Source organism: Palaemon carinicauda, chromosome 10 (assembly GCF_036898095.1).
Source record: "Palaemon carinicauda isolate YSFRI2023 chromosome 10, ASM3689809v2, whole genome shotgun sequence".
Classification (NCBI taxonomy): domain Eukaryota; kingdom Metazoa; phylum Arthropoda; class Malacostraca; order Decapoda; family Palaemonidae; genus Palaemon; species Palaemon carinicauda.
The window spans coordinates 161,082,086-161,109,299 of NC_090734.1; the positions used below are offsets into that span (position 1 = coordinate 161,082,086).

The window sequence follows — 27,214 nt, forward strand, 5'->3', positions numbered from 1 at the left end:
AAATGTATGAAAATGCAATTTTAGACCAAAAAGAATTTTAAAATATTTTTTTTCCCCAAACCATTCACCTACCTATACAGTACTGCATATTCCATTTATATTTACTGAATGCATGACGTCAATGTACGGTACTGTAAATCCAGGTTGATGTATTCCTGTAAAAACCCCATCCCAATTACTGTACATCTTCACAATAAAGCTGTACAGTATACAGTCTAGGTATATGTATGAATGAAAAATTTTAATTTAGCATACTGTACTCCCTTCAATTGCAGCAACTCTTTGGTAATACAGAGATGAATGGTTATTAATAATAAATATTGACCAGACTACTGTGTTAATATTCTTGACTCTTTTTAAGTTTGTTTTCAATAAATATATTAATCTTAACTCCCCCCAAAAATTGAGGCTTATGACAAAATTAATTGAAACAATAATATGCATCTTGCCATAAGCATTGCCTTCCCAATGAGTTGTATGTAAGCTCTCCTAACTTAGAGGCGGTAGACTTCATATTAGATCCAATGCCTATATGCTCCTTAATTAATACACAACTTATAATGACTTTATATACACAATAGGAAAGTTATCATATTTTAAACATTAAAATAATCTATTTTATAATGCAACATCTTTGCAAAAGACAACGATAGATATTCACACACAAGTAATGTAATTTTTTTTCTTGTCTCACACAAATATAAGAGTAAATTATTAGATCTAATGTCATGGAATTCTTAAATAATGTTAAAGTAATGAATTTCACTTATTATCTGTTTACAAAATATCCATAATTTTCTTGAGTATCTCTTACAATGTAGAAATAATTCAAGAGTATGTAAAATACTGTTAAATTATTCCTCTACTCAAGGTAATATGGTCAATCCATTATAAAATATTTATAGATCAAATACCAAATGTACAGTATAAGTTCATGACCGCAAAATAAAATTTATCAACGAGGATACTAGACACAAAATTAGTATCACACTTTCAGGAATAACAAAAATAATTGGCAATTTCCATTCCTAACGATACAGAACAAACAAACTTATGCAATAACAATTATACAAGAATACAGTAACAATACTAACAAAAACATTTCCAATTCTATACATCCCCATACCCTAATTTTTGTCTCTTGCACTTGACATACATAATGCACAATTTTTTCCAACTTATGAGGACGGATAATTCCAAAGACACAATTCAAGATTAAACAAGTGCCATCTCAATATGGTACTGGAAAGTTTCAATTCATTAGTCTTTGCGATGCTTTTTGACAATTCCATTATCATAAAGGATTTTCTCCAAAAATCCTATGCAAATTTACTGTATACCTGTTCTGATTAAAATTGTCACAATTATTGTCCTTATGAATTATTCAAGCTTTTAAAGACAGACACAATCCCCCAAAAATATTGAACACTAAACAAAAAAGCCTTTTACTCTGGCAGACATACCAATAGGTATACTATAGTGATAATGATTTCTCACCATTTATGAGGGTCTACCCCTCAAAAAAAGGGAATTGTCGTTTAATTTCATTCGGATATTTTTACGTCTACACTTATCACCGCCAAAGTAGTCTCTACGTGAAGCAATGCACCAGTCCTGGAATGTTTTCCAATGTACAAAATAGTTTTGGAACTCTTGCAAAGATATGCCATTTAACAACTCTTGATATACACATCTTAACATCTGACAATTTCAGCGCACACTACCTTGAGTGCGAGATAATTTTTCACCAAAAATGGCATCACCCCTCTTACCCACCCTCCCTATTTCCCTGACCATGATCTCTGTACTTTTTTTGTTCCCCAAATAAAGAAAATCCAAAAAGGAAACTTTTTGCAAACGTGGAAAAGGCTAATATGAAAACGGCGGAGGCGTTAAATGACTTATCTTTGCAAAGAGTTCCAAAACTTAGTACAGTGGCAAACCCATCTGGACCAGTTCATTGTTTCACGTAAATACTTTGAAAATGAAAAAAAGTGTACACTATAAATATAAAATATCTGAATCCAATTATAGGACAGAATTATGTTTTGAGGGGGGGCATCCCCTCCAACACAGTTGGCTCCATAGATCTTTTTTAAATAAGGAAAACCAGACCACTGAATTGATTTCAGCTCTTAATGATTTGTCCATAAACATTATATAAATCACAATTCCTATTTTTCTGCAAAAAAGTTTTGTAGGTTTCTGAATTAATCTGACAATCGATCTAGACATCATTACTTTCACATCAGTTCTATTTGAAGACAGGAGATGAGTACATTACTAGTACTGTATAAGTAAAAGTACTCCATAAATATGATAAACTCGTAGATAATTTGTATTTTTCTTAACGATACAAAAATTTCTTTTGAATATAAATACATTTCAAATGCCTAGTAATTTAATCCAATCTTTGCAATAAAGAAACCTTTCGAGTAGATCAGTTTTGTCGATTATGATTAAGCATATTTCAAAATAGAATGAAAGATTCAAACACAAATCAATTATATAGCCAACCATCAAAGCATATTTACATTTAACAACATATGTAATGTACTGAAAAAGCAAGGCAATTTTGTGTAACTAAAATATATAAAAAAAAATTTTACTCTATCATACGAATCTTTTAATTTTTTCTTGGCCATTTAATACCTGATAAAATAAAAAGTGTTCGTATTTATATTTTTCATCAATAAACAACAAAAGTGAATTTCGAGCTCTCTATCATTGTACTGTATTCATGATATTTTTTTTTTATTCTCTTTGGCTTCAGGAAACTCCGAAGCCTGATGTCTATTGATCTACTTCTAGGACGTTTTCAAAAATATAATTCGTGTTGGGAGACTATACTGAGGATGTCCACAATGACTGCGCTTATGAATAAGGTGAGCTTTCTATTTGTACCTCAGTTTTTATAGCGGTAAAAAATAATGTATAATGAGCAAGACAGACATATAGTAACCTATATATTTACTATAATTAGACAAAATAATTAAGGTAATGTGTATTCTTTAATTATTCAGTTACTGCAGTCAATAATACAATATGCTAAAGTTGCATTCCACTTCCCTCTCCCACTAAAAGCCTTAATAAATGTCTATGAGTTATTTCCCTGGCTTGAAAGTTCCCATTAGGTTTAAAGCAAATAACTACTGAGCATCTAATTCAACAAGCAACAGTATGTAATAGTTCTACATTGTGATATGTAATCTACCAGTAAATAAAATAATCCAGAAAATAATACTGGACTTCGAAGGCTTGTCTTTGAAGATGATTTTACGACAATAGTTAAAAGCCACCTCGATTCCAATCCAGTTATACTTTATTTCAAATTACCATATACTCCATACAGTAGTTTATTCAAATTTTTAATAGTTTATCAATAGTTTATCCCTAACTTGAAAACCATTATATTGTATAATAAACCATAAACTGCAGGTCCTAGTTGTAGGGTGATCACTAATGAGGCTATGCATATGCAAACTTTTATATATCGTAATCCTTAAATGTAAATTACAAAAGAAGTGAAATCAATGCTTCTTCCACTGCGAATGACTAACGTGTAGCATTATTCCTGTGTTGGTCGAGTATATATCAGTTCTTGCCACTGTCGGCAATTTAGACCTAACCACTAGATCTTAGTTGACATCCAGATTGCAGATTCTATTCACGTGAATACAGTATTAGTCTTTCATGTTAAACAATTGGGTATTGGTTAATATCAAGCACAGAGCTTATATTTGAATCCGTATTAGCCATCCAGTCAACCCCATAAGACCTTTTCTTCTCACAGTTCTATTTATTTGTTACTCATTTCCAAGTAGCCATCAGAAATTATAGCTAGCAAATATAAAATATGACATGGAAAACACTCCAAAATCTCATCATTTTTCTGTTTTATAATAATTACCAACTCCTTGTTAACAATCTTGCAACTGACAGGGACTGGATACTGTACTGTACACACACACATGAGCATTCCGTATTTACACACTTTCAACGCAGAGAGACGTGATATATTGTATACTTCGAACATATCACTCACTTAACCACTACTAATTGCTTCATTTGCTTTTAATTCAATAAGCATAATAGTTCAATAGATATACAAAATATGTGAATTAAAACTGTGAAAATCACATCAAATATATCAATGACAATATCCCTACAGGTTTTTAATACAGAAATTTGATTCTGTAAATGCACCAGTGTAATAATATAAAATTGTCATTCAGTGGGTAAATTTTGAAATTCAAAATGATGATGAGATTCTTTAAACTCAATTTGGTTTACACAAAATAATAAAAGTGACTTAAAATTGTTAAATAAAAGATATAAACAATTACACCTGTTTTGACATTGGTCAGGGGTACCAAATGTGACTTCATATTACAGACAATTTCAGATGTTTAAAATCTCACAATACTTTTTTTGGCTCCTTACTGATAAGCACAGAGGAAGACAATTATTATGTAATAACCAGAAGAAATCAAAACATGACACCAATACAAATAACAGAAGAAAAATATACGTAATTTTAACAAATTAAATAACCTTTTTTTCTACCATAGTTTATGTGGATTAAAATAATGTACCGCAATGCATTTTAGAATAGAAATATATTTTCCAATCAAGAAAATGTAAGGGTACTCTAGTACACTTGTAATTTAATTTAACAAGATCACCCATTTAAGACACTGAACTACCATGTGGCTGATCCAAATACACAATCCTCAGTCAAACTTTGGAGAAGATGAATGAAGAAATTAATGTAAATTGGAGGATATTATAAAAACAGAACATGAAACAATAAGTAAATATCTTTTGCAATTACAGTCAATATATATTGCAATTACAGTGTTTATACTTATGTCTGAAAAAAAAAAAAACTAAAAAAGCCTAGAGTACTTTCAAGGTGAGGAAGCCTAGAGTACTTTCAAGGTGAGGATTATTCCTAAGTATTTACTTCACTTAGCATTGATCTATAATTATCAAATGTTCTTGTTATCAGATAGTAAACAATCGAGAGCTCTACGGCCAAAAAAAATAACATCAAAGCTAAGGGGTCTAAGAACTGTATGTATGATTACCCAGGGCTTGTTGAAGAATTACAAAAATACCTCACTGTAAAGGCTTGCTTTTAACTTCTTTATATTGAGGGAAAACTAGCTACTCAGTTCCAGTAGCCTTGATTTGCTATTTATATACAACAATACAAAAAATGTCAAGGAAGTAAAAGAAAAAATATCTGGAAATTGGTTACTCAAAATCTCCGATATGAAGTTTTGCCTATACAGGTACTGTACTGTCTTAAACATGATGCCACAGAAATACAGACGCTCATGGCAACTCCCCAAAGAGTTACATTCCTATGTATCCAATAAAATTCACATAACTTTTTGTATATTTCTCCTTGTAAGCAGAAAAAAACAGCCTGAACATTATAGAGCTTAATTGGTGAAGGTAATAATAACCAAAAAATACAGTTAAGAAAATTAAATTTTAAATATTAAACTTAGCCGGTGAATATATAATAGCTGACGTCTCGGACGGCTCGACAGAAACACAAAAACTCGCGAGCGATCGCCATGAAGGTTGCGGGTGTGCCCACCAGCGCCAACTATCGGCCAGATACCGCATATACATGTAAACAGCTCCAGTTCTTCTCTGTCGGTCTTGTCGACAAGTTGATTCCATTACTCGCTGTTGACCTGCAGTTTTTTCGTCATTCTTGGTGAAGTACTTCTTTTTGGTTTTGAGCTTTCGCAGTGCAGGTGTTTTTATCTTCAATTAAAATTCTTGAACCCTTTTTTGGATAGATTTTATTGTTGATGACTTTGGATTGTTTTTGGATTTTCTTTGACTTTTCAAAATGGCGGACCCTTCTCCGATTCCTAAATTTCGTAAATGTAATGCTAGGGATTGTAACAAACGTCTTCCAAAGGCCTCTCTCGACCCACATACCGTGTGTTCTAATTGCCGGGGTAAAACCTGCCAATTAGGAGATCGGTGTGATGAGTGCGTGGTACTTTCGGAATTCGACTGGCTAGAGTTTGATAAGTATTCTCATAAGCTTGAGAGAGATAGGGTGAGGAGAAGTTCCTCTAGATCATTAGATTTTTCCTCCTCCCATGCCCCTGAACCTAATCCTTCCCCTGTAGTAGTTGTGCCTGAACCTTCTACTAGCACTCATGAACCTTCCATGCGGGATATGTTGCTTGCCATTCAAGCGTTGGGCGAGAGAGTTGAGTCTTTGGCAACGGACCGTTATCAACTCATGGCAGATGTGAAAGTGTTAAAGTGTCAGAGTGCCACATTAGAAAATCGTGGGGATAAAGTGATTAGTGCGCAAAGTGTTTTTAGTGTTGCGACCGAGGGTTCGTCTGTTCGTGCTTGTCGTTCTCCTAGTCCGAGACCTCTTGCAAGCTCCCATGCACCAGGGAGAAGTAATGTCGTAGGACTTATGGGGACAAGAGGCTCTAACCAACGAACAGACGTTCCCTCTATGGTTTCGGGCGTGTCTCGTCAAGACCGCCCCTACCATAAGACGAGCGAGGCGGTTTTCTCCTCGTCATCCGAAGGCTTCTCGCGAAAGAAACCTTGGAGCAAAGTTTCTAGACCCTTAAAGCGGAAGTCAGTCCCTTCAGGACAAGTCCAGTGTCCTGGCTGTAGCCATTGGGACAGCTCTGACCCTGTGCAGTCATCGGAAGACTGCTCGCCGCCTAAACGAAAGCGTAACACGGGCTCCGAGAGTCTCAGTAAAGGCAATGTTTTGCCGTCACAGACGTTACCATCGTCTCGGCCCATACCGACTCCCGTTGATCCTAAATGGGTTGTCCTGCAGGATATGCAGAATAAGCTTGCCTCCCTTATGGAGGAGTATACCGTTGAGCAGGTTCACGATGATCCTCGCCGTTACGCTGATCGAGATCCTGGCCTTCAGCCGCCCAAACGAACCTTTACTCGTCCTGTTGACGTTACAAAGTCACGTCAGTCACGTGACTTGGAGCCTCACTCGATGCAGTCCCGTGTTGACTTTCAGCCGCTTGTTGACGTTCAGCCACCACCGCATGCTCGTGTTGACGTTCAGGACGTTCGCCAACCAGCTCAGTTGCCTTGTTTTGACGTTGAACGTCAAGCACCGCAGTCAAGTGTTGTTTTGACTGCTCAATCTAGGCAGTCAAGGCAGTCTCGACTTGACGTCGAGCGTCCTCCCGCTCCTGTTGCTGGTCAGTCCTTTAAGCAGTTACATGACGTAGCGTCCTTGACTTCTTCTGATGCTCCTTTGCGTGTGGACTTTGCTTGTCAAGCATTGCCACCACGGCAGGTCACTCTTGCTTGAGACTCATCAATTGTCGGACGAGGTTCCTTCAGATGAGGATGTTGCTGATCCCTTGCCTACTGATAATCCTTTGGACGTTTTATCAGACGTGGAAGAGCCTAAGGCTGCACAACCTTCCATGGATTTTAAGAAAATCATGATGGTTTTTAAGGATCTTTTCCCAGATCATTTTGTTACTGCTGCTCCTCGTTCGCCTCCGTCTGAGTTTGCGCTAGGCTTAGCTGCTGCCAAGCCTTCCTTTACTAAGCTAGTGCTTTCTCGCTCTTCTAAGAGGGCTTTACGTCTACTAGGCGACTGGTTGGTTACCAGGAGGAGTTTGGGGAAGACGGCCTTTGCATTCCCACCTTTTAAACTAGCTTCTAGAGCGAGCGTCTGGTATGACACGGGAGAAGTTCTCGGCTTGGGAGTCCCTGCCTCTGCCCATGGTGACTTCTCAAGCCTCGTAGACTCTCCCCGTCGCCTGGCCATGAGACGCTCTGAAATTTGTTGGTCCTCCTCGGACCTTGACCATCTCCTTAAAGGGGTTTACAGGGCCTTTGAAGATTTTAACTTTTTAGATTGGTCTCTAGGAGCATTAAGCAGGAAGATCTCGTCTGCTGACCAGGATGTCTCCTTGCTTATTATGTCTTGTATGGACAAAGCCATCCGCGATGGCTCCAATGAGCTCGCCTCCACCTTTACGTCTGGAGTCCTGAAGAAGAGAGAAACCCTTTGCTCTTTCCTTTCAGCAGGAGTTACTCCCTGTCAAAGATCGGAACTTCTCTTTGCTCCCTTATCGGCTGCCTTGTTTCCTAAACAGCTGATCAAGGACATTACTGCTTCGCTTGTACAGAAGGACACACATGACCTGATGGCTTCTTCTGCTCGCAAGGGAGCTCCTTCTTCATCCTTTGTTGTGAGACCCAGAATCGAGACTCCTGCGTCTAGGTTTATCCCGCCCTTTCGTGGCAGAGCTCCCAGCAGGGGAGGCGCTCGTACCGACGGAAAGAGAGGCAAGAGGAGAGGATCCAAGTCCTCCCGTGGCAGAGTCTGATTGCCCACGTCCTCAGACAGCGGTAGGGGCCAGACTGAACAACTTCTGGCAGGCCTGGGAGAAGAGGGGTGCAGACCAAGAGTCTGTGTTGTTGCTCAAGGAGGGGTACAAAATACCTTTTGTACGCAGACCTCCTCTAGTAACAGTTCCTCTAGACCTCTCTCCCAGGTATCGAGAGGAGTCAAAGAGACAAGCTCTACATCACCAGGTGTCTCTGTTGCTAGAGAAGGGAGCGGTGGTGAAAGTCTCGGACCTTCAATCACCGGGATTTTACAACCGTCTCTTCCTAGTCCCAAAGCATACGGGAGGTTGGAGGCCAGTGCTGGACGTCAGTGCGCTCAACGTTTTTGTTACGAAAACAAAATTTACGATGGAGACCACGAAGTCCGTCCTAGCAGCGGTCAGAGAGGGAGACTGGATGGTCTCTCTCGACCTGCAGGATGCGTACTTCCACATTCCTATACACCCGGCTTCCCAACCGTATCTGAGGTTTGTTTACAGGAATTTGGTGTACCAGTTTCGAGCACTGTGCTTCGGCCTCAGCCCTGCTCCTCTCGTGTTTACGAGGCTCATGAGGAATGTGGCAAAATTCCTTCATTTATCGGGAATTCGAGCCTCCCTGTACTTGGACGACTGGCTTCTCAGAGCATCGTCCAGTCATCGCTGTCTGCAGGACCTACACTGGACATTGGGTCTGGCAAAGGAGTTGGGACTGTTGGTAAACTTAGAAAAGTCTCAACTGATTCCATCCCAGACGATTCTCTATTTGGGGATGGAGATTCGCAGTCTAGTTTTTCGGGCTTTTCCATCTGCCACCCGAATAGAGCAAGCCCTGCTCAAAGTCCGACTCATGCTGAAGAAAGACCGTTGTTCAGTAAGAAGTTGGATGAGCCTTGTAGGAACTCTGTCATCCCTGGAGCAGTTTGTCTCGCTAGGGAGACTTCACCTTCGCCCTCTCCAGTTCCATCTAGACTCTCACTGGAACAAGAGCAAGACTTTAGAAGCTGTATCGATCCCGGTCTCCGAGCCAGTAAAAGCATGCCTGAACTGGTGGGACAGCAACATAAGTCTGAGAGAGGGTCTGTCCCTGGCAGTCAAGAACCCAAACCACGTGTTGTTCTCAGACGCGTCGGATTTGGGTTGGGGTGCGACTCTGGACGGTCGGGAATGTTCGGGTCTTTGGATGTCGGTTCAGAAGAGCATGCACATCAACGGCAAGGAGCTATTAGCGGTCCACTTGGCCTTGATGAGTTTCGAGAGCATTCTTCGAAACAAAGTGGTAGAGGTCAATTCAGACAACACCACAGCTTTGGCGTACATCTCCAAGCAAGGAGGCACTCACTCCCACACTCTGTTCGTGATCGCAAGGGACCTCCTCATCTGGTCAAAAAATCGAGGCATCTCCCTGTTGACAAGGTTCATCCAGGGGGACTTGAACGTCTTGGCAGACTGTCTCAGTCGGAGAGGTCAGGTGATCCCCACGGAATGGACCCTCCACAAGGACGTGTGCAAGAGTCTTTGGGCGACTTGGGGTCAACCCTCCATAGACCTCTTTGCCACCTCGTTGACCAAAAGGCTCCCGACCTATTGCTCGCCAGTCCCAGATCCAGAGGCGACCCACATAGACGCGTTTCTACTGGACTGGTCTCACCTGGACTTGTACGCATTCCCACCGTTCAAGATCGTCAACAAGGTACTGCAGAAGTTCGCCTCTCACGAAGGGACAAGGTTGACGTTGGTTGCTCCCCTCTGGCCCGCGAGAGAGTGGTTCACAGAGGTACTTCAATGGCTGGTAGACATTCCAAGGAGTCTTCCTCTAAGGATAGATCTCTTACGGCAGCCCCACGTAAGGGATCTTCATCAAAGCCTCCCCGCGCTTCGTCTGACTGCTTTCAGACTATCGAAAGACTCTCAAGAGCTCGAGGCTTTTCGAAGGAGGCAGCCAGAGCGATTGCGAGAGCTAGGAGAGCTTCTACCATCAAAGTATACCAGTCGAAGTGGGAAGTCTTTAGAGACTGGTGCAAGTCAGCATCTATTTCCTCTTCCAGTACCTCTGTAGCCCAAATCGCAGATTTTCTCCTACATCTGAGAAATGTTCGCTCCCTCTCAGCACCCACTATTAAGGGCTACAGGAGCATGTTGGCGTCTGTATTCAGACTTAGAGGCTTAGATCTTTCCAATAATAAAGATCTCCAAGATCTCCTTAAGTCTTTCGAGACCTCTAAGGAGCGTCGTATGGCAACTCCTGGATGGAACTTAGACGTGGTCCTAAGGTTCCTAATGTCCGACAGGTTTGAGCCATTACATTCAGCCTCCCTGAAGGATCTCACCCTCAAGACGCTTTTCTTAGTGTGCTTGGCTTCGGCTAAAAGGGTCAGTGAGATCCATGCCTTCAGTAGGAACATCGGCTTTTCCACAGATAAAGCCACATGTTCACTTCAGCTTGGTTTTTTGGCCAAAAATGAACTGCCTTCTCGTCCTTGGCCTAAGTCATTTGATATACCTTGCCTGTCAGAGATCGTAGGCAACGAGCTTGAAAGAGTGCTGTGTCCAGTTAGAGCTCTAAAGTTTTATTTAGCTTGGACTAAATCCTTACGAGGTGGATCTGAGGCCTTGTGGTGCTCAGTTAAGAAGCCTTCATTGCCTATGTCAAAGAATGCTTTGTCATATTTTATTAGATTTTTAATCCGAGAGGCTCATTCTCACTTGAGTGAAAAAGACCGTTGCTTGCTTAAGGTTAAGACGCACGAAGTAAGAGCTATAGCAACTTCCGTGGCCTTTAAGCAAAACAGATCTCTGCGAAGTATTATGGACGCGACCTTTTGGAGAAGCAAGTCGGTATTCGCGTCATTTTACTTAAAAGATGTCCAGACTCTTTATGAGGACTGCTACACACTGGGTTCATTCGTTGCAGCGAGTGCAGTAGTGGGTGAGGGTTCTACCACTACATTCCCTTAATTCCAATATCCTTTTAATCTGTCTCTTGAAATGTTTTTAATCTTGTTTTGGGTTGTACGGAAGGCTAAGAAGCCTTTCGCATCCTGGTTGATTTGGCGGGTGGTCAAATGTCATTTCTTGAGAGCGCCCAGATTAAGGGTTTTGATGAGGTCCTGTTGTATGGGTTGTCGCCCTGGATACTTCAGCTCCTGGGAGTCTTTCAGCATCCTGAGAGGATGGCTGGGCTTCGTGAGGAAAGCGGACTAACAAGGCAGAGTAATCGTCAGAGTCAGCTTCCTTACCAGGTACCTATATTTATTTGGGTTTTGTTATAATATAACTGTCAAAAACTCTAAGCATATACGCCGTAAACTGTATTAATACTGGTCTCTACCCACCACCATGGGTGTGAATCAGCTATTATATATTCACCGGCTAAGTTTAATATTTAGAAATGATATTTTGATTATAAAATAAATTTTTGAATATACATACTCGGTGAATATATAAATTAAAGGCCCCCCCTTCCTCCCCGATAGAGACCCAGCGGGATGAGAAGAACTGGAGCTGTTTACATGTATATGCGGTATCTGGCCGATAGTTGGCGCTGGTGGGCACACCCGCAACCTTCATGGCGATCGCTCGCGAGTTTTTGTGTTTCTGTCGAGCCGTCCGAGACGTCAGCTATTATATATTCACCGGGTAAGTATATTCAAAAATTTATTTTATAATCAAAATATCATATTTGGTTGCTGTCTCATTATAAATCTAAAGATTGGTAACATTGTCATTTATTGACTTGAAGGACTGCATAACAGTATGCTCTCATTATGTAAAATAAACTTTTAAACTGACAAAATAGTGAATGAAAGTCATATTTAGCCCCATAACCAATGCCATGGACAAATGCTACTACTCTCTCAATAGCAACGGCTCCTGTAGAATCAAGTATACAGTATAGTATAACAATTCATCAAATAATGCTAAAGATTTGGCAAATACACTAGGATCAAAATTACTTTTCCATTTTTTAATACTCATATTACCAAGAATTTTACATTTAAGGAAGGATAGTTTATTGTTAGAAGTTGAGTACATGGCTGAGGATTATGAAGCATGAAGTGGGTGATGATGAATGGAGAAGTATTGATTTAAAAGCTCAAGATAGAGACGACTGGCAAAATCTAACCGAAGCCCTTTGCTTCAACAGATGTAGGAGATGATGATGATAGTTGTTGGACATGAACAATTGTTAGCAGCATATACAGAGTAAATTAAAAAGGTTCATGGAATTGAGAAGCTTTTCTCACTACCAAAATATAAAGATATATATACTCTCAGTTGCCTTCATACTGATATGATGAATACTGGATTAATTATATTCAGTACTGTAAATTAATAAAATATTCAAGAACCATAAACAACAGATGTTCATTTGATAGAATATAATAAAAGTTTAAGAAAATCTATGTACTGTATTTGAAATATAGCAATCATATAGTTCTTTATATAGTTAGCCTACTAAATATTATAAAAGCTAAGATTTAAAGACTGTCCATAATTCCGTAAAACTAATGCTAAAGGAAAAGAGCATAAGTAATATACTGTAGCTTTCATTAACTCCTCTGTTGTATACATAACAGTTTATGTTTACGAACTATTGCTAAGTAATATACAATATTTAAAACATTATATGAAAATAATGAAGAAAAACAATTTTCAGTACAAAGATCCTACAGTAAACATAATGTACATTCCTAGTACTAAGTATTATACAGACATTCTAGTTGTTTTCATACACAGAATCATCTATATACTAAATTATATTTGTTCCTACACTTGATACAAACTCTCATTCTTTACTATAGGAGATATTCTAGCGCGAGCTGGAAAATATCTCCTACAGTAAAGAATTCGGGTTTGTATGTTAGGAAAAATACAAACTCTGTTATAAGTTTGTCATTTTTTTTTTTTCAAAGAAAAAGGAAATTTCCATTTGGCTAATAAAACCTCCAAACTGAAATTCACACATACACTGCTGATATTGGCTACTGTTCTTAACAGCAAGAGTAACTACATTTTCCTTCAGAATTATTGTGGTAGGAAGATGGTGGAAACATTCAAGTTTCTTCAGATGGACAATTGCATCACCATAAAAAATATTTTTTTTTTACTCATGGTCTTATCCAATATTTACTTGTCATAAAACTGTACTTAAAATACTTGTTCAAATAAGTACCTTTTTTAAAAGAATGTCTCCAAATGTTATCATTTACATTAATACAGTAGTGAATTAAGCTCTGTTTGCGACATGAAATATTTGTCATTTGAAAAGAAAAGCAACTGCTCTCATTGTTTAATTGTAGAATATTGGGGAATTGGAAAAGGGTAACTTTTAAAGATATAGAATTGATTCTAAAAGATTATGGAACTGAATTTTGTTGTGGATAAAATTTTTGTGTGTCACTACCTCAGCTCATCAAAATTGATAATTGCAATACTTAACTTGGGAGTAGAAGTCTCTAGGAGCTCAGACATCGTCACTAAACGCAAAATAAGGTTCCGAACACAAGAACGCGTGTTGACTATCACGGTGCTAAGTAAGGAATGATGAGAGATTGTGGGTAGTGGTAGGAGTGGGGGGGCAGTAGCCATAGTAGCGGGCAGTAGTCGGATGTAGAACGGCACCTCGTAGTAATGGGGGATGTTGAGGAAGGAGAAGACTAATTGGTAAAGGACCTCTGATAGTGGTTTTAACACGCCCCAGTTACTATACCGACACTCTATAAGAGTGAGCGAGCTGGGTATATTCCTGGCATTCCATACAACTTTTTGCTCTGGTATATTTAGCAGTATTTATACCTTAGAACTGGTGCTTTAAGGAGCATTTCACTGGGCGACACAGGTCCCTCGCCCAGAAATAGATTTTTCCTTCGTCAAAATCCCTTTATTGCCTTGCTGTAAGAACCTGAAGTAATTTAGAATAAATGACACTAAAAAAACTCCTACTAAATTAAATAGATTTTTCTTGCTATCATGGAGTTATGCCTTTTACAATCTAATGCATGAATGTTTCCTTTTACATAATAAGTGCATTGTACTTGTGCAAACTAAAGATGCATTTAATATTCCACACTCTTTACCACTTCTTGTTTAGTTGTACTGTACTATACTTTCAATCCATTGCACTCCACAGACAGACACTGTCATTGTATATAAAGTTTTATAGTATAAACGAGGTCAGGTTAGGTCAACTCTTACGTGGATTTCCGAGCATACCACTCCAGTCAAGAAATGGGTTAACCTTTCATTGCAATTAGCATCGGAAACACACGTTCTGGTTTGACTTTACTTATACAGTCCTCTTGAGTGTCGTCGTCTTTATCAAAGATTGGAAAGAAAAATATACATATGGATATAATTAGGTGGTTGTGAGTATAAAAACATGTCTAACTGAATAGAGGTTGATGTATCTATGCTGCGAGTTAGTGCTCACCTATGATTATATGAGAAGCATTATTCAAAATAATTTAAACTAAGTACCAACTACCAAAACTGACTAAAATATGGAAATTAGTTATTATACATCAATCTCACATCCGTCACTACATTGGCACAAACCTCCATCCTTAACCATTTGCTAGAAAATTAATGCAAGTAAATGCATATTAACAAGAATTATCAGTAATAACGTGAAAGAGATGAAACTAATTCTCTCTAAATTACTGTTGAATTTAACTAGCACTGAATTTTTTTCAAAATTTATATGGTCACTTGAGTTTAAATCTCAGCTCAGTTCAGTAAAGTATTATCAGTCATGGCTCTCAAATACCATTTGCACTAACACTGATTCTTAACATGGACATTACTCAGTAAAATAATTCCCTCCTCTTTTTAAATACTACACACCTCTCTGAGCAATGGTTTTCCAAATATTTTCTGCGAATGTCATTTCCAAAGTAAACAAAATTTGCCTTACGATAGTGCACATTCAAAACCAGAGATACATAACAGGTCCAAAGCTCATTCACTTAGTTTTTACATTTCCAAAACGTCCCACAAGATTTAACGCCAACTTGCCAAGATGTTTTCAGATAAATCGATTCAGGAGCCTTTAGGAGCCAATAATATTCTCTACTAGCCCTTGCCTTATAATTCAATCTTATGCATATCACCTAGGTAGGTGCTAGACATATATTTATCATAATGATCACAGACATCATAAAAAGAATTATAGTACCTGTATCATAAGAATCACATTATAATAGTTTTTAAGTCTTTCCTACACTCTGAAGGTCCTCGACTTTTGTATTTAAAGTTTTATATAGGTTTTTTTCTATAAGGTATCAATTACATTCAAAGACTTAAATTGCTAGTAAAACCATTACAGTATTATGTATCTAATAACTAAGCAAAAATAAGATGCATGCTGATTACAGTATACATTTACAACTATTATTTCACTGACATAAATATGGTAATTTCTTGTCTTTAAATTATTACTTTTAGTGCTTAACAAATCAATAATAATTTCACTTTAATATTGCAAAATAAGGTCAAAAACAAATTGCAAACTATAATTACCTGTTCATATAATTTTTAGCCCTTCCTTCTATCTCCAATTTACCATATACCGCAAAGCCGCCGACATCATACATGAACAAAAATTTTGATAAATCCCTTAAAAGTAGGTAAATTGATCATACTCGATTGACGTCTCTTTATCTTCCATTTATCAGCATTAGACCTAACCTTTCCTAGCTTAGTGCATTAGGTATAATCTATTCCTCTCTTTGAGGAAACTTTTCTCTCGAACAGTTTGCGAGGTTTAGCTCAGTTTTGTACACTAGTTTAATGAAAATTACCTGTATAATAACCCAACGTCACTACATGCAGAAAAAAGTCAATTTTTTAAATTAAATTTTTTTTTATTAGTTATCTTCAGAGAAACAAGCAGCTGAAGGAAATGCTGCCTGGATTCATAAGGCTATTGACACACTGCATTTCTGGGATTCCTATTAAATTAGTGGTATTAACCAAGAAGAGATCAAACTTTTGTGCCTTACGGGAAAGATGGAGGGGAAAAGAGCAAGAGGGCCGGAAAAGAAAAAGTTTTTAGACAGATTACAGGAAGATGTAAATGATAATATAACAGCTAGACAATTTATAGAGCTAGAGACAAGACCAGGTGGAGGCAATTGACAGCCCATGTCCAAGACATGGCACCTAGATAGATAGATAGAACCAAGAAGATATTTAAACAGGTTTTGGAACAAAATAATTAAGCAATCTAGAGATTAATGGCAATAACCGATGTCTTGTACAAACAAACTAATATTTGTCTTTAAGTCTCTTCCAAGGTGAACAATAAATTATATTTAAAATCTCAAGCTTTAATTATTAATGAATCACATTAAATTATTTTGTTATAAAACAGAAAAGGTAATATACTAAATTATCAAATTTATTTCTTATAATTTTAGTTATATTAAGATTTTCATATTCCTCCAGGGTCTAACCTATGCCACAGAAGAACCTCGCACAGTGGTCAAATATCCTACTTTCACTGCATACGTAAAATTGCGACGCTCCATTCAGAGCAAATATCGTGCAATGGCGAGGAAACTGTTACAAAGCTGAAAAATTAACTAATTTAAAAGAATTTAGAGATAATCATAAACTGCCTTAAACATTTAATTTTGGTGTACAACACTTGACCAGTTGTGAAACAGAATAGGATGAATAGTCATTGTTACAAATATAATGCAGGAATTACTGAATGCAACAAACTTATTCATCAGCATAGCTTGGTTAATTCTAGTATTAGACATGACACTTTAAAATTAGAATATTTAGGATGAGATAAATAAAATTTTCACCAAAATCACACACTTCTGACATGGAATTTAGGATTTTGGTCCCTTAGTAAGGCTTAAGATGATCATCAAATTCTATTCAACACTTTAAACGAACCACAAAATTAATAATTCACCTCAAATTGACCTGGTTCCTGGGGATCAAAAGTAAACAAATCTACACTGCTCAATACCAAGTAAAATCTAATTATAGAAATAACATAAATGCACAATAGAAATGTAGCTGTAACATTTCTCTCTTTTTTTTTACAACATGCATTGCGCTTTTGCAAAAGGCGACATGCACTTGTATGAAGCTTGTGTTGATTTTGCAGGTTATAAAATACGTCCAGAATAAGTTATGATGTAGGGGCACTAAGTTCTGAATACGGAAATACGTCCAGAATAAGTTATGATGTAGGGGCACTAAGTTCTGAATACGGATACATCCAGAATAAGTTATGATGTAGGTAGGGGCACTAAATTCTGAATACGGAAAGCTTATTCTATGGTAGTCTTTCATAAACAGCACTTTCTATCACAAATCTTAGTTTTACCAAGTGACAAAAGTCAAGGACCTCCTGTTGGAAAGAAGTCTTTGTGCACATATAAAGCACTGTAGTTTAGAGTTGAAAAAAAATCTTAGTACAACTACCGGTTAAACACGTCACAGCTTGACTGCATAGCTCAAAGACTTCATTGAAAGCCTTGGTTATATAGAAGTCAAAATCAGGAATGCCATTAACCTGCTACTTGAGTCTGACCTGTTTATTGTCCTTATAAGCTACACAATTCGGTGAATTTTTTTTCAGAAGAAAAAAAAACAAAGTTTCTTACAATGTAAGTTTATAGTCCTCTAAAATGAGCTAGACAAACTTTGGGTATGTTACCATTATGTTACAAATAAAAGGATGGCTACAAAATAATCTTAAACAAAAATTGCACTGATTAATCACTTTTCTAGAGGAAAGTTATATACACATCCAATACCTGGAAGTAATGCCTTGCACTATACTGTAGTTATCATCACCAAGCTTTGCAGTTTAGCCCCACCCACTGCATACAAGATTACTCTCCATAAAGTTTGTAATTGGTCGAACTTCAAAAAAGGACAATGATATCATACTTGTCCAAAATGATTAACAGTTAGTAATTAACTTATTTTTGTTCTTTCTGTTATGATAGTTTTTCTGTCACAGAATTGGGAAAAATACAATCAATATATATATATATATATATATATATATATATATATATATATATATATATATATATATATATATATATATATATATATTAATTCATAATTTTACTATAAAGTTCTTGGACTATTATGATTAATTTTTATGGATTTTTTTTTACTACAGGATACATGTAGAGTTAACTCATCATGACCCATGCAGTGAAAAAAGTTTATGCTATAAAACATTATACATTTCTGTATTTGGTAAGCATAGGCTTAATATCCACTCTATTTGAAAGTGCTAGTTGCATATGGACCTAATTACTGCTAATCCTCACCCGGATAGGTTGCGACATGTGATATTTTTTCATTTCATGAAAATAGCAGAATATACCAGTTTTCTCAGTCTTAGAGTCTTTGTTTTAATTGAGAATGATTAATATGCTTGATAGTATTAAACACTGATTATAAATTTCCTTTTAATTTAATGGAACAAATCAAATAGTGGACCAGGTTGTGTGGTTTTACAGAAACCAACTGTCAACAAAATTGCATACTCCTACAAAATATATGTAATTTTAATCTTATCTTATAAGAAAAAGATATCTGTTTATTTCTTTGGGTAATGTTTTATTTGAATAATCATCAAAACTTTTATTCCAGTTTAGTAAAATTATGGTTAGATCAAAGAAACTGAAGAGAGAAACAAATTAACCAATTTTTTAACACCATTGTCAACCAAGCAGGCTTACATTATGGTCGTAGCATAGCAGCAGATAGAGCTACTGCAAAAGTTGAGGATTTTGACAAGCAACATACTGCATTTTAAAGGTTTAAAGGCTGCTCATGAATGGCAGAGGCAAGGGACAGTGACATTGCCGTATCAAGCAGGACATGCCCTAGAGACGGATCATATATAAATATGATCAGCACCTAAGCCCCCTCTCTACTCAAGCTAGAACCAAGGAAGGCCAGGGAATGGCAGCTGATGACTCAGCAAATAGACCTATAGGTTCCCCCAAACCCCCATTCCTAGCTCACAAAGATGGTGAGGTTGCAGCGACCAAAGAAACTAAAGAGTTTCAGCGGGACTCGAACCCCAGTCTGGCGTTCACCAATCGGGGACATCACCGCATCGACCACCACAATGTATCACTTACTTTATACTCACTGTAGCCCACTAGTATAGATAGCTCTATGGCACTGTGACTACTATTTATAGTATAGTTTTCAGGAAGACCTTTAATGGCCTCCATAGCTTAACACCTTTTCACTGGTATTCTCTTTTGTACAGTAGAAGGATCCATTGCATATTTACCTTTGCTTTATTTATTATACCATATTCAGGTTGGACAACAGAATTTGACTATGGATATTCTAACTTTAAAGGCTGATATTAATGTGTCATGTTTTATCACCCTATTATTGGTAATTAATAATGATGATTTTACCTTTCCCAGTATGTTTTCTCTATTAGTAAATCATGCATTAGGCAAAGCTAAGTACTTTATGCACAGTACAATGCATTGCTGGAAGAATTGAATTGACATTTATAAATCACTTCCTTTAGAAGTTTCAAGGATAATCTTTTTCCAAAGGCTGTTAGTTTACCTTCCTGATGGTCCTCTACAAACTATAATTGTTTGTATGCACAAACCATCGTCAGTATATTCATTTGAAAAGACAATGAAACAGATACATGACCCTCAATTACCAACTCAAAATTTCAATCCAATTTTGCAAAGATTCACCATTCTCCCTCTAAAGAATTTGATATAAGCAATAGGCCTCACAACCAGATACAGAGTTTCAAGCTCCTATGATGCAAAGAACTTTTACTGGTACCAAAGGAGTTAGGTTTTCCTGGATAGCTATGAAAATTGCCCTTCATTACTGGCAATTTAATTTACAATGTAGACTTGACACTGACATATCTTGACACAGGTCAGCATAAGGAGAACCTGGACCTAAATTAGAGATTTCCATTCATCAATACAAGACTCTTCAGGCCCTCTCATATCCATAATCTAAAAACATTATGAAATATTTCAACTGACATATATTTGCCGCAATAGTGTTTGCTGGCTAACAATGAGAAAACTTCACCTTCTCAGCCTTAATTTAACTGTGGTTAATTACATTTATATTGTGCATCTCTTAAAGAGATGAGGACTTGCATATAAGAATTAACCTGTAAGAGGCAAAAGAAATTTTCAATGTTCTATAAGATCAGTTAAGAATTATAAATTACCAAGTCCTTTGATTCTTTCAAGAGCAAATGGTCACTGAAGACTGCACTTTCATGCGAGTATAGGTCTCGGAACTTCCCCTGGTCACTAGCGGCCTTCTTCATCAATGCCTCTATTCTGAATTACTGTTCTGTTCTTAAACTGCTCTCACAGCTTTCGTCACAAATGGTGACCCTATTTTTAGGATCTAAAAAGGAAAACTTGAATGGAATCATCAGTCCCAAATTCTGGGAAAACTTCTTCCATTGTTCAAAGTCTTGTCAAAGGGCTTTGAATAGTTACAACTGCATTACCTTCAGGGACTACAAATGAATTTAACTACTGTTCTGTACCTTCCTCACAGAAATTAACTATTGTTTTACAGCGGTGCAAAAAAAAAAAAATCCTGTTCTACATAATTATGAAAATGTCATTTTAAGTATGGCACATATTCCTGTAATCATATTGCAAACCTATTATCTATATTACTAGGCCTTTAGAATATTTTTTCCATAAAAATTAGTGTAAACACATGCAAAAGATAAAGTATTTCAAAAGTTCATGTCAAAAGTTTGGTTCTTGGATTCGCAAATTTAGCAAACATCAAATGCAACCTAATTATTTTCTTAAGCAATTGACTGTATTTTCCCCTTTATAAATAACAATAGAATAACAGAAACATAGATAAAAAAATTCTGAATTAAGATATAATTTATAACATTCTTTAAAACAATTATTTGTATAAATTCGCATTAAATTCACATGCAAAATACATAGAAACTGTCATTTCCAAAGAGGAATTAACTCATTTTTACCATACAGTCCTCTACTTGGAAATTACACGTTTCTATTAATCATTAATATATCAATAAACCAAATTATTAATTTTCATAAATTCCATAAAGATATCTATATTTCACAAAAGTCACTTTTAAACAGCAAGTAAATCTAGGTAGTTTCAAAAGTACCCTGTATAGTCATGTGAAACTATAGATTACAGAATGTATGCATGCATTGGCCTTTGATATAAGAAATGGAGAACATGTATATAATAAATGGTACTTTATTTCATAATAACTTAAGCGAGGAACAATTGTGTTATGCTGTATCTGATACCATCGTCGGATTTAGGGGTAACGCCCCTTTTCTAACAATCTGTAAATTTCTTGGTAACAATTCTTTTAAAAACTTAGATGTATTGTTTAATAATGATTCATTTAAAAACTTAATGTATTGTTTGATAACAAATCTTTTAAAAACTTAATGTATTGTTTGATAACAAATCTTTTACAAACTTAAATGTATTGCTTGATAACAAATCTTTTAAATATTTAAATGTATTGACTGATAACAATCATTTAAAAAATGCAAATGTATGTTTGCTGACAATTCTTTTAAAAAACTTACCCGGTAAATGTATTGATACATACATATACCAAGGCACTTCCCTCCAATTTTGGGGGGTAGCCGACATCAACAAATGAAACAGAAAAGGGGACATATCCTCTCTACGTTCCTCCCAGCCTGACAAGGGACTCAACCGAGTTTGGTTGGTACTGCTAGGGGTGCCACAGCCCACCCTCCCCCGTTATCCACCACAGATGAAGCTTCATAACGATTTCCTATACTTAACTTTGTGTTTTGATATAGTATATAATTCATAAATATATAAATTTAGTAACTTGAGCCAAAGCAGCTGAATCATGTAAGCAAACTACAGATGGACCGACTACAGGCAACACTTGTTTAAAATCATGCAAATTAAAGGAATTACATTTTTCAGTCGCCCTATTATAAATGATACCTCGAAGCCTATGCATTCAAGGACTACTAGTTCCGAGACTTATAAGAATGCAGCATTTTTCATATAGTTTTTGTAAAGCAAGAAGGCTTTCCATAAAGCTTAGAAAGTCAAATATGATTAAAAAAAATTCCTGATACGGGTTTCTTTCTAAAAGAATAAAAAATTAAATTTGCATAGTTGATCTAAGTCAAATGTAGAATTAAAAGTAAATTTTAAAGAGAATGCTGTCTACTGTAGAGTAACGGACTCTATACTGTACTGTACTGATAATACTTCCTATCTTTATTGAGTGGGGTTCTTCCTCTTATTTTTCCTGAAGCAATTCAAGATGCCACTGTGGTACTGTAGTTTCACTTTTGTAGCCATAATGTATAAAACACTTTACTGATATCCAAGCACCAACATACCTGCCTGCTTACATGAAAGTAGGGCTATCAATTTGTATTGACAAAAAGCTCGCCGATAACTACGCTTCTTTCTAAATGCTGCTCACATCATTCATCTGTGCTCCTATTTCTGTGCTGTGGAAACCTACATAGTACATAGTTCTGTTTTAAGGTTTACTTTTCTATCTTCTATCAATAAATTTACTTCTGTTCTGGAAAATGTCTTGCCACTAGATATTCACAGAATATACTAATTATAAAAGTGGATTTGCTTAATTTCAAGTACAGTAAATAGGATAACAGTTGTCTTTATTCTGTCATAACAAAAAAACTGTGCTACAGTGCAAGATTCATTGCTTGACAAAATCTCTAAGATTAATCACTTATGTAATATTATTCGCCTTAATATTTATATAATCAAGATACAGTATAGTTTACATCATGTCGAGAGCATGATTGATGGGGTAAATTTGCATTTAATTCATCAACATAACATAAACCAAAACAATTTCACACAATTTTAATGCAAACAATTGGAGAATAAGTCAATTAAGCAAACATGATTGCTTTTAAGCATCATGGCCCTTTTTTTTTTTTTTTAAATAAATAGACTATAAGTATAAAGAAGACCCTATACCTAAAAATTTCATGTACAAAAATAGAATCCAATTTTAGAAGACAACCATTAAAAATTAAGCTAATATAAAATGGTAACATAACCATCGGTTTTTATTTACGTTTTAATACACTCCTCTTAATATTTATTTTAATACTGTTGCAAATGCATTGTCGCTTCTTCAAGTAGTTTACGAGTATCAAGAGGTAAAGGCATGTTGTAAATTTGAAGGTATTTTATCATGGTGAACATCATGCCAATACCTAACTGGATACCTATTATTTTTTATACAGTAATCATACTTCAACAAACCAAAGTTCAGACATTAAACAATACACGACTGATCATCATGCAGTTAAAACGCTATTGGGTCTTACCTGCCGATTGCTGTCACACTCATTAACAGAACAATTCATACTACATTACGGAATAAACATATATGTGCTTCGTCATGTATCACTAAATTTTGTAGCACCTAAGAGCTATGTATAATCCATGGGTTTCAAAACAAGTATCACATTAATATCACCAGTACTGGGAGGGACAGAAACTCTCAAAGGACCTCTTGTTTACAGCCAAACCCATGAATTGACCTGAATCATCAAGACTTTATGAACGTTACGAGCCACATCTAACAACGGAAATTCTGGCATGGATCAAGATGTTTCAAATCTACATACAATGACCTCTGTACAAAACTCCAACAAGGCACACAGCACAGTACTGAAGTCAGCTTCATTCCTAAACAAGTCTGAATTCTCATGACTGTAAAAAGAGGAGCCCCGATGACAACTGAACTTCTTAGTAAGGCTTTTATACTGCATATCATTCAAGGCAAATACCAATGGATGTCTGATAATATGACATACTTTATACACAATTTGCAATATATCACTATTAAACCAATTCTGTTTCTGGGATTTAACATACCTTTTGGATTACCTGTACCTCTTTGCTGGACACTTGGTATACATACCTCAGGTAGATGAGTTTTACTTCACCTAGAAGGAAAATTATAAGAATAAGGAAGAGACGAAAATGATATAACAAGCAGTTTTACAAAACCAGCTACAGGGCTGGCATTAAACCTGTTCACTCTCAGTAAGTTATGACAATGAGCAGATAATGCCTAATTTAATAAAAGGAAAAAAGGCCCATAAAATAGCGAGGTTATTAAAATTCAATTCTTTAATGTTAACCTTTTCGGCTTTTTCCTGAGCTTCTCAACCTATCATTCAAATTTTGTTTGTGCAAGATTTGTTTGTTTGCTGATCTACTTCAGAAGTAAATACTGTACTTTCTAAGATAAGTAGCTAATGTTAATTTCAATTTAAAGTTGGATAGCTTCATTTTAATGTACAGTTGTAAGTTTCAAAAAAAAAAAAAAAAAAAATACTAATAATAACTCTACACGAGTGGCTAAAGTTACCTATAACCGGAAAATTATATTTCTATAATTTACCCAAAAATATAATTACTAACAGTACACTAAAATACTGTATATTCATTACTCCTATAAACCTCCCCATGTTGTCCATATTACGTCTTCTCTGAAAAATTTACTTTACCCCAAAACTAAAAAATCCCAATTTCCTTCCTTTCAATAGACTTGTGCCTCAAGTAGAGTAATGAGACAATCTAGCAGTTAATGATAAGAAGTTTAGCTGGTAGCCTATTGGAAGCGTCTATGCCTGGCGATATGCTTGATTGGGGTTCTAGTCCCACTCAAGCTTGATAGTTTCTTGTAGTGTCTGCAACCTCACCCTCCTTGTAAGCTAAGGATGGGGGTTTAAGGGGAGCCTATAGGGCTACATATTAAATCATACGCTGCCATTGCCTGGTAAAGGAACCTTTGGAGCTTATCATATATATATATGGTCAGTCTCTAGGGCATTGTCACTGTCCCTTTCCTCTGCCATTCATGAGCAGCCTTCAGTCTGTGTTGCATCGGTGTGACATTAATTTTATTCATTTAAGATCACCCACTGTTCATGAGACAAGCTGACTCGGTCCAGTTCTCCAAATTGTCGGGTTTTTTTTTAATGCATTTGAGGACATTTTCCTCTAGATTTGTTACCGTATCATTTTGTTTACTGTAATTAGTACTGTATCATTTTTATGTTCTTTATACCCTCAACTGTATTATTTTAGTTTTTTATTACATTTTCATCTAACAACTACAGTACTATAAAGATACTTAAAAGGAAAATTTTCTAGGAAATCATGATTTGCAATCTCTATGTCCTGTGTTGAGGACAGAATTTTGATTTGAATAAATATTGCGAGTTGTGCAAAGGACTCTTGTTTCCTTACATAGAAAACTCTTCCAAATTGAAAGTTCATAGTATAAAAGAAAACTTGCTTTTAGTTAAGGGGGAAATCCGTAGAAGACTAGGCTATTTTATTATAGCAGGGATGATGATACCAGCATCAAAATCATGTTATGGTAGTGATGAGCTTCAAAAGCTCTTAATTTCTTTAGTCTCTTTTGTGAAATCTCAGGTCAGTGAATCTGCACAAGGGTAGAAGGTTGGACAGGGCACCAGCCACCCGTTGAGATACTACCACTAGAGTTATTGGGTCCTTTGACTGGCCAGACAGTACTACATTGGATCCTTCTCGCTGGTTACCGGGTATTCTCCTCTGTTCTCTTAAACTTAACAACACTGAGATTACCAAACAATTCTTCCTTGCTCAAGGGGTTAACTACTGCAATGTCATGTTCATTGGCTACCTTTCTATTGGTAAGGATAGAAGAGAACTCTTAAGCTATGGTAAGCAGCTCTTCTAGGAGGACACTCCAAAATTAAACCACTGTTCTTTAGTCTTGGGTAGGGTCATAGCCTCTGTACTATGGTCTTTCACTGTCTTAGGGGTAGAGTTCTCTTACTCGAGGGTACACTCGGGCATGTTATTCTGCCTTATTTCTCTTCCTCTTTTATAGTTTATATTTGAAATATTTATTCCAATGCTGTGACTGTTCTTGAAATATTTTAATTTACAGGTAGTTTTTAATTACGTTTCTTGTAGTTTCCTTATTTCCTTTCCTCACTGGGCTATTTTCCCTGTTGGGGCCCTCAGGCTTATAGCATTCTGCTTTTCCAACTAGGGTTATAGCTTAGCAAGTTATATTAATAAATAATAACTGGTTACTGTAGAGCTAAATATATAAAAGAAAAAATCAATGCAATAACTAAGAATTAGGTAATTAAATTTAATGAAAACATCCACAGCTCACAAGGAATGACATAGACAAAAATGAATGCAAAATCACATGAATTATGGAACTGAGAAAACGAATGGAAAGGGAGAATTTAATGCAGATTCACAGAAACTCCGTAAGGGCAGGAACAGAACTAGATTCAGAAAACACAAATAGTACAAAAGGTGCAAACCTTGGAAAGCAACATAGGATATTCACTCTTAAGGAGTTGCAATATGCAATAACAAATTTTACTGTTTTGGGTCATGGAATTCAGATAAGGCGCACGAATGTAAGGCAATCTAATGGTTTTACACAGAAGACTAACCTTATGCTAAAAAATTTTCTCTGTATTATACTTGACTATACTCTATTGTTTTTAATGAGACGCATTTGCACCGACTCGCAGGGGTGCCCTTTTAGCTTGGAAAAGTTTCCTGATCGCTGATTGGTTAGAATTATCTTGTTCAACCAATCAGCAGTCAGGAAACTTTTCCGAGCTAAAAGGGCCCTGCGAGTCGGTGCAAATCTGCCTCACTAAAAAGAATTGACTATAGTGTACAACACCCGTCAAAAATGATGGCTAAATATTTAGATAGAAATGCAAATGCAACCTCTCTTACTAGGG

The 27,214-nt window shown here is 36.4% G+C and overlaps 2 protein-coding genes across 7 annotated transcripts in view; one reads left to right on the forward strand and one right to left on the reverse strand.

Annotated features, from left to right (window-relative positions):
• LOC137648928 (uncharacterized) overlaps positions 1–27,214 on the forward strand; it is a 72,181-nt gene that overhangs the window by 35,393 nt on the left and 9,574 nt on the right. Inside the window, exons 2-3 of one of the 6 annotated variants that reach the window (XR_011045759.1) lie at positions 2,774–2,885; positions 23,960–24,297. Coding sequence is in view for 3 of the 6 variants with exons in the window: in XM_068382117.1 (XP_068238218.1) it covers positions 9,414–11,333 (1,920 nt within the window). In the remaining 3 variants the exon portion in view is untranslated. Of the gene's footprint in view, positions 1–2,773; positions 13,284–16,247; positions 18,359–23,959; positions 24,298–27,214 lie in introns of those variants that run through there. The other 5 variants (XR_011045758.1, XM_068382119.1, XR_011045757.1 and 2 more) reach the window with 5 other exon arrangements.
• The window catches only part of LOC137648929 (uncharacterized protein KIAA0513), a 144,160-nt gene continuing 139,060 nt past the window's right edge, over positions 22,115–27,214 (reverse strand). Inside the window, exon 11 of the mRNA XM_068382120.1 lies at positions 22,115–24,385. The gene's annotated coding sequence lies outside the window, so the exon portion shown is untranslated. The remainder of the gene's footprint in view (positions 24,386–27,214) is intronic.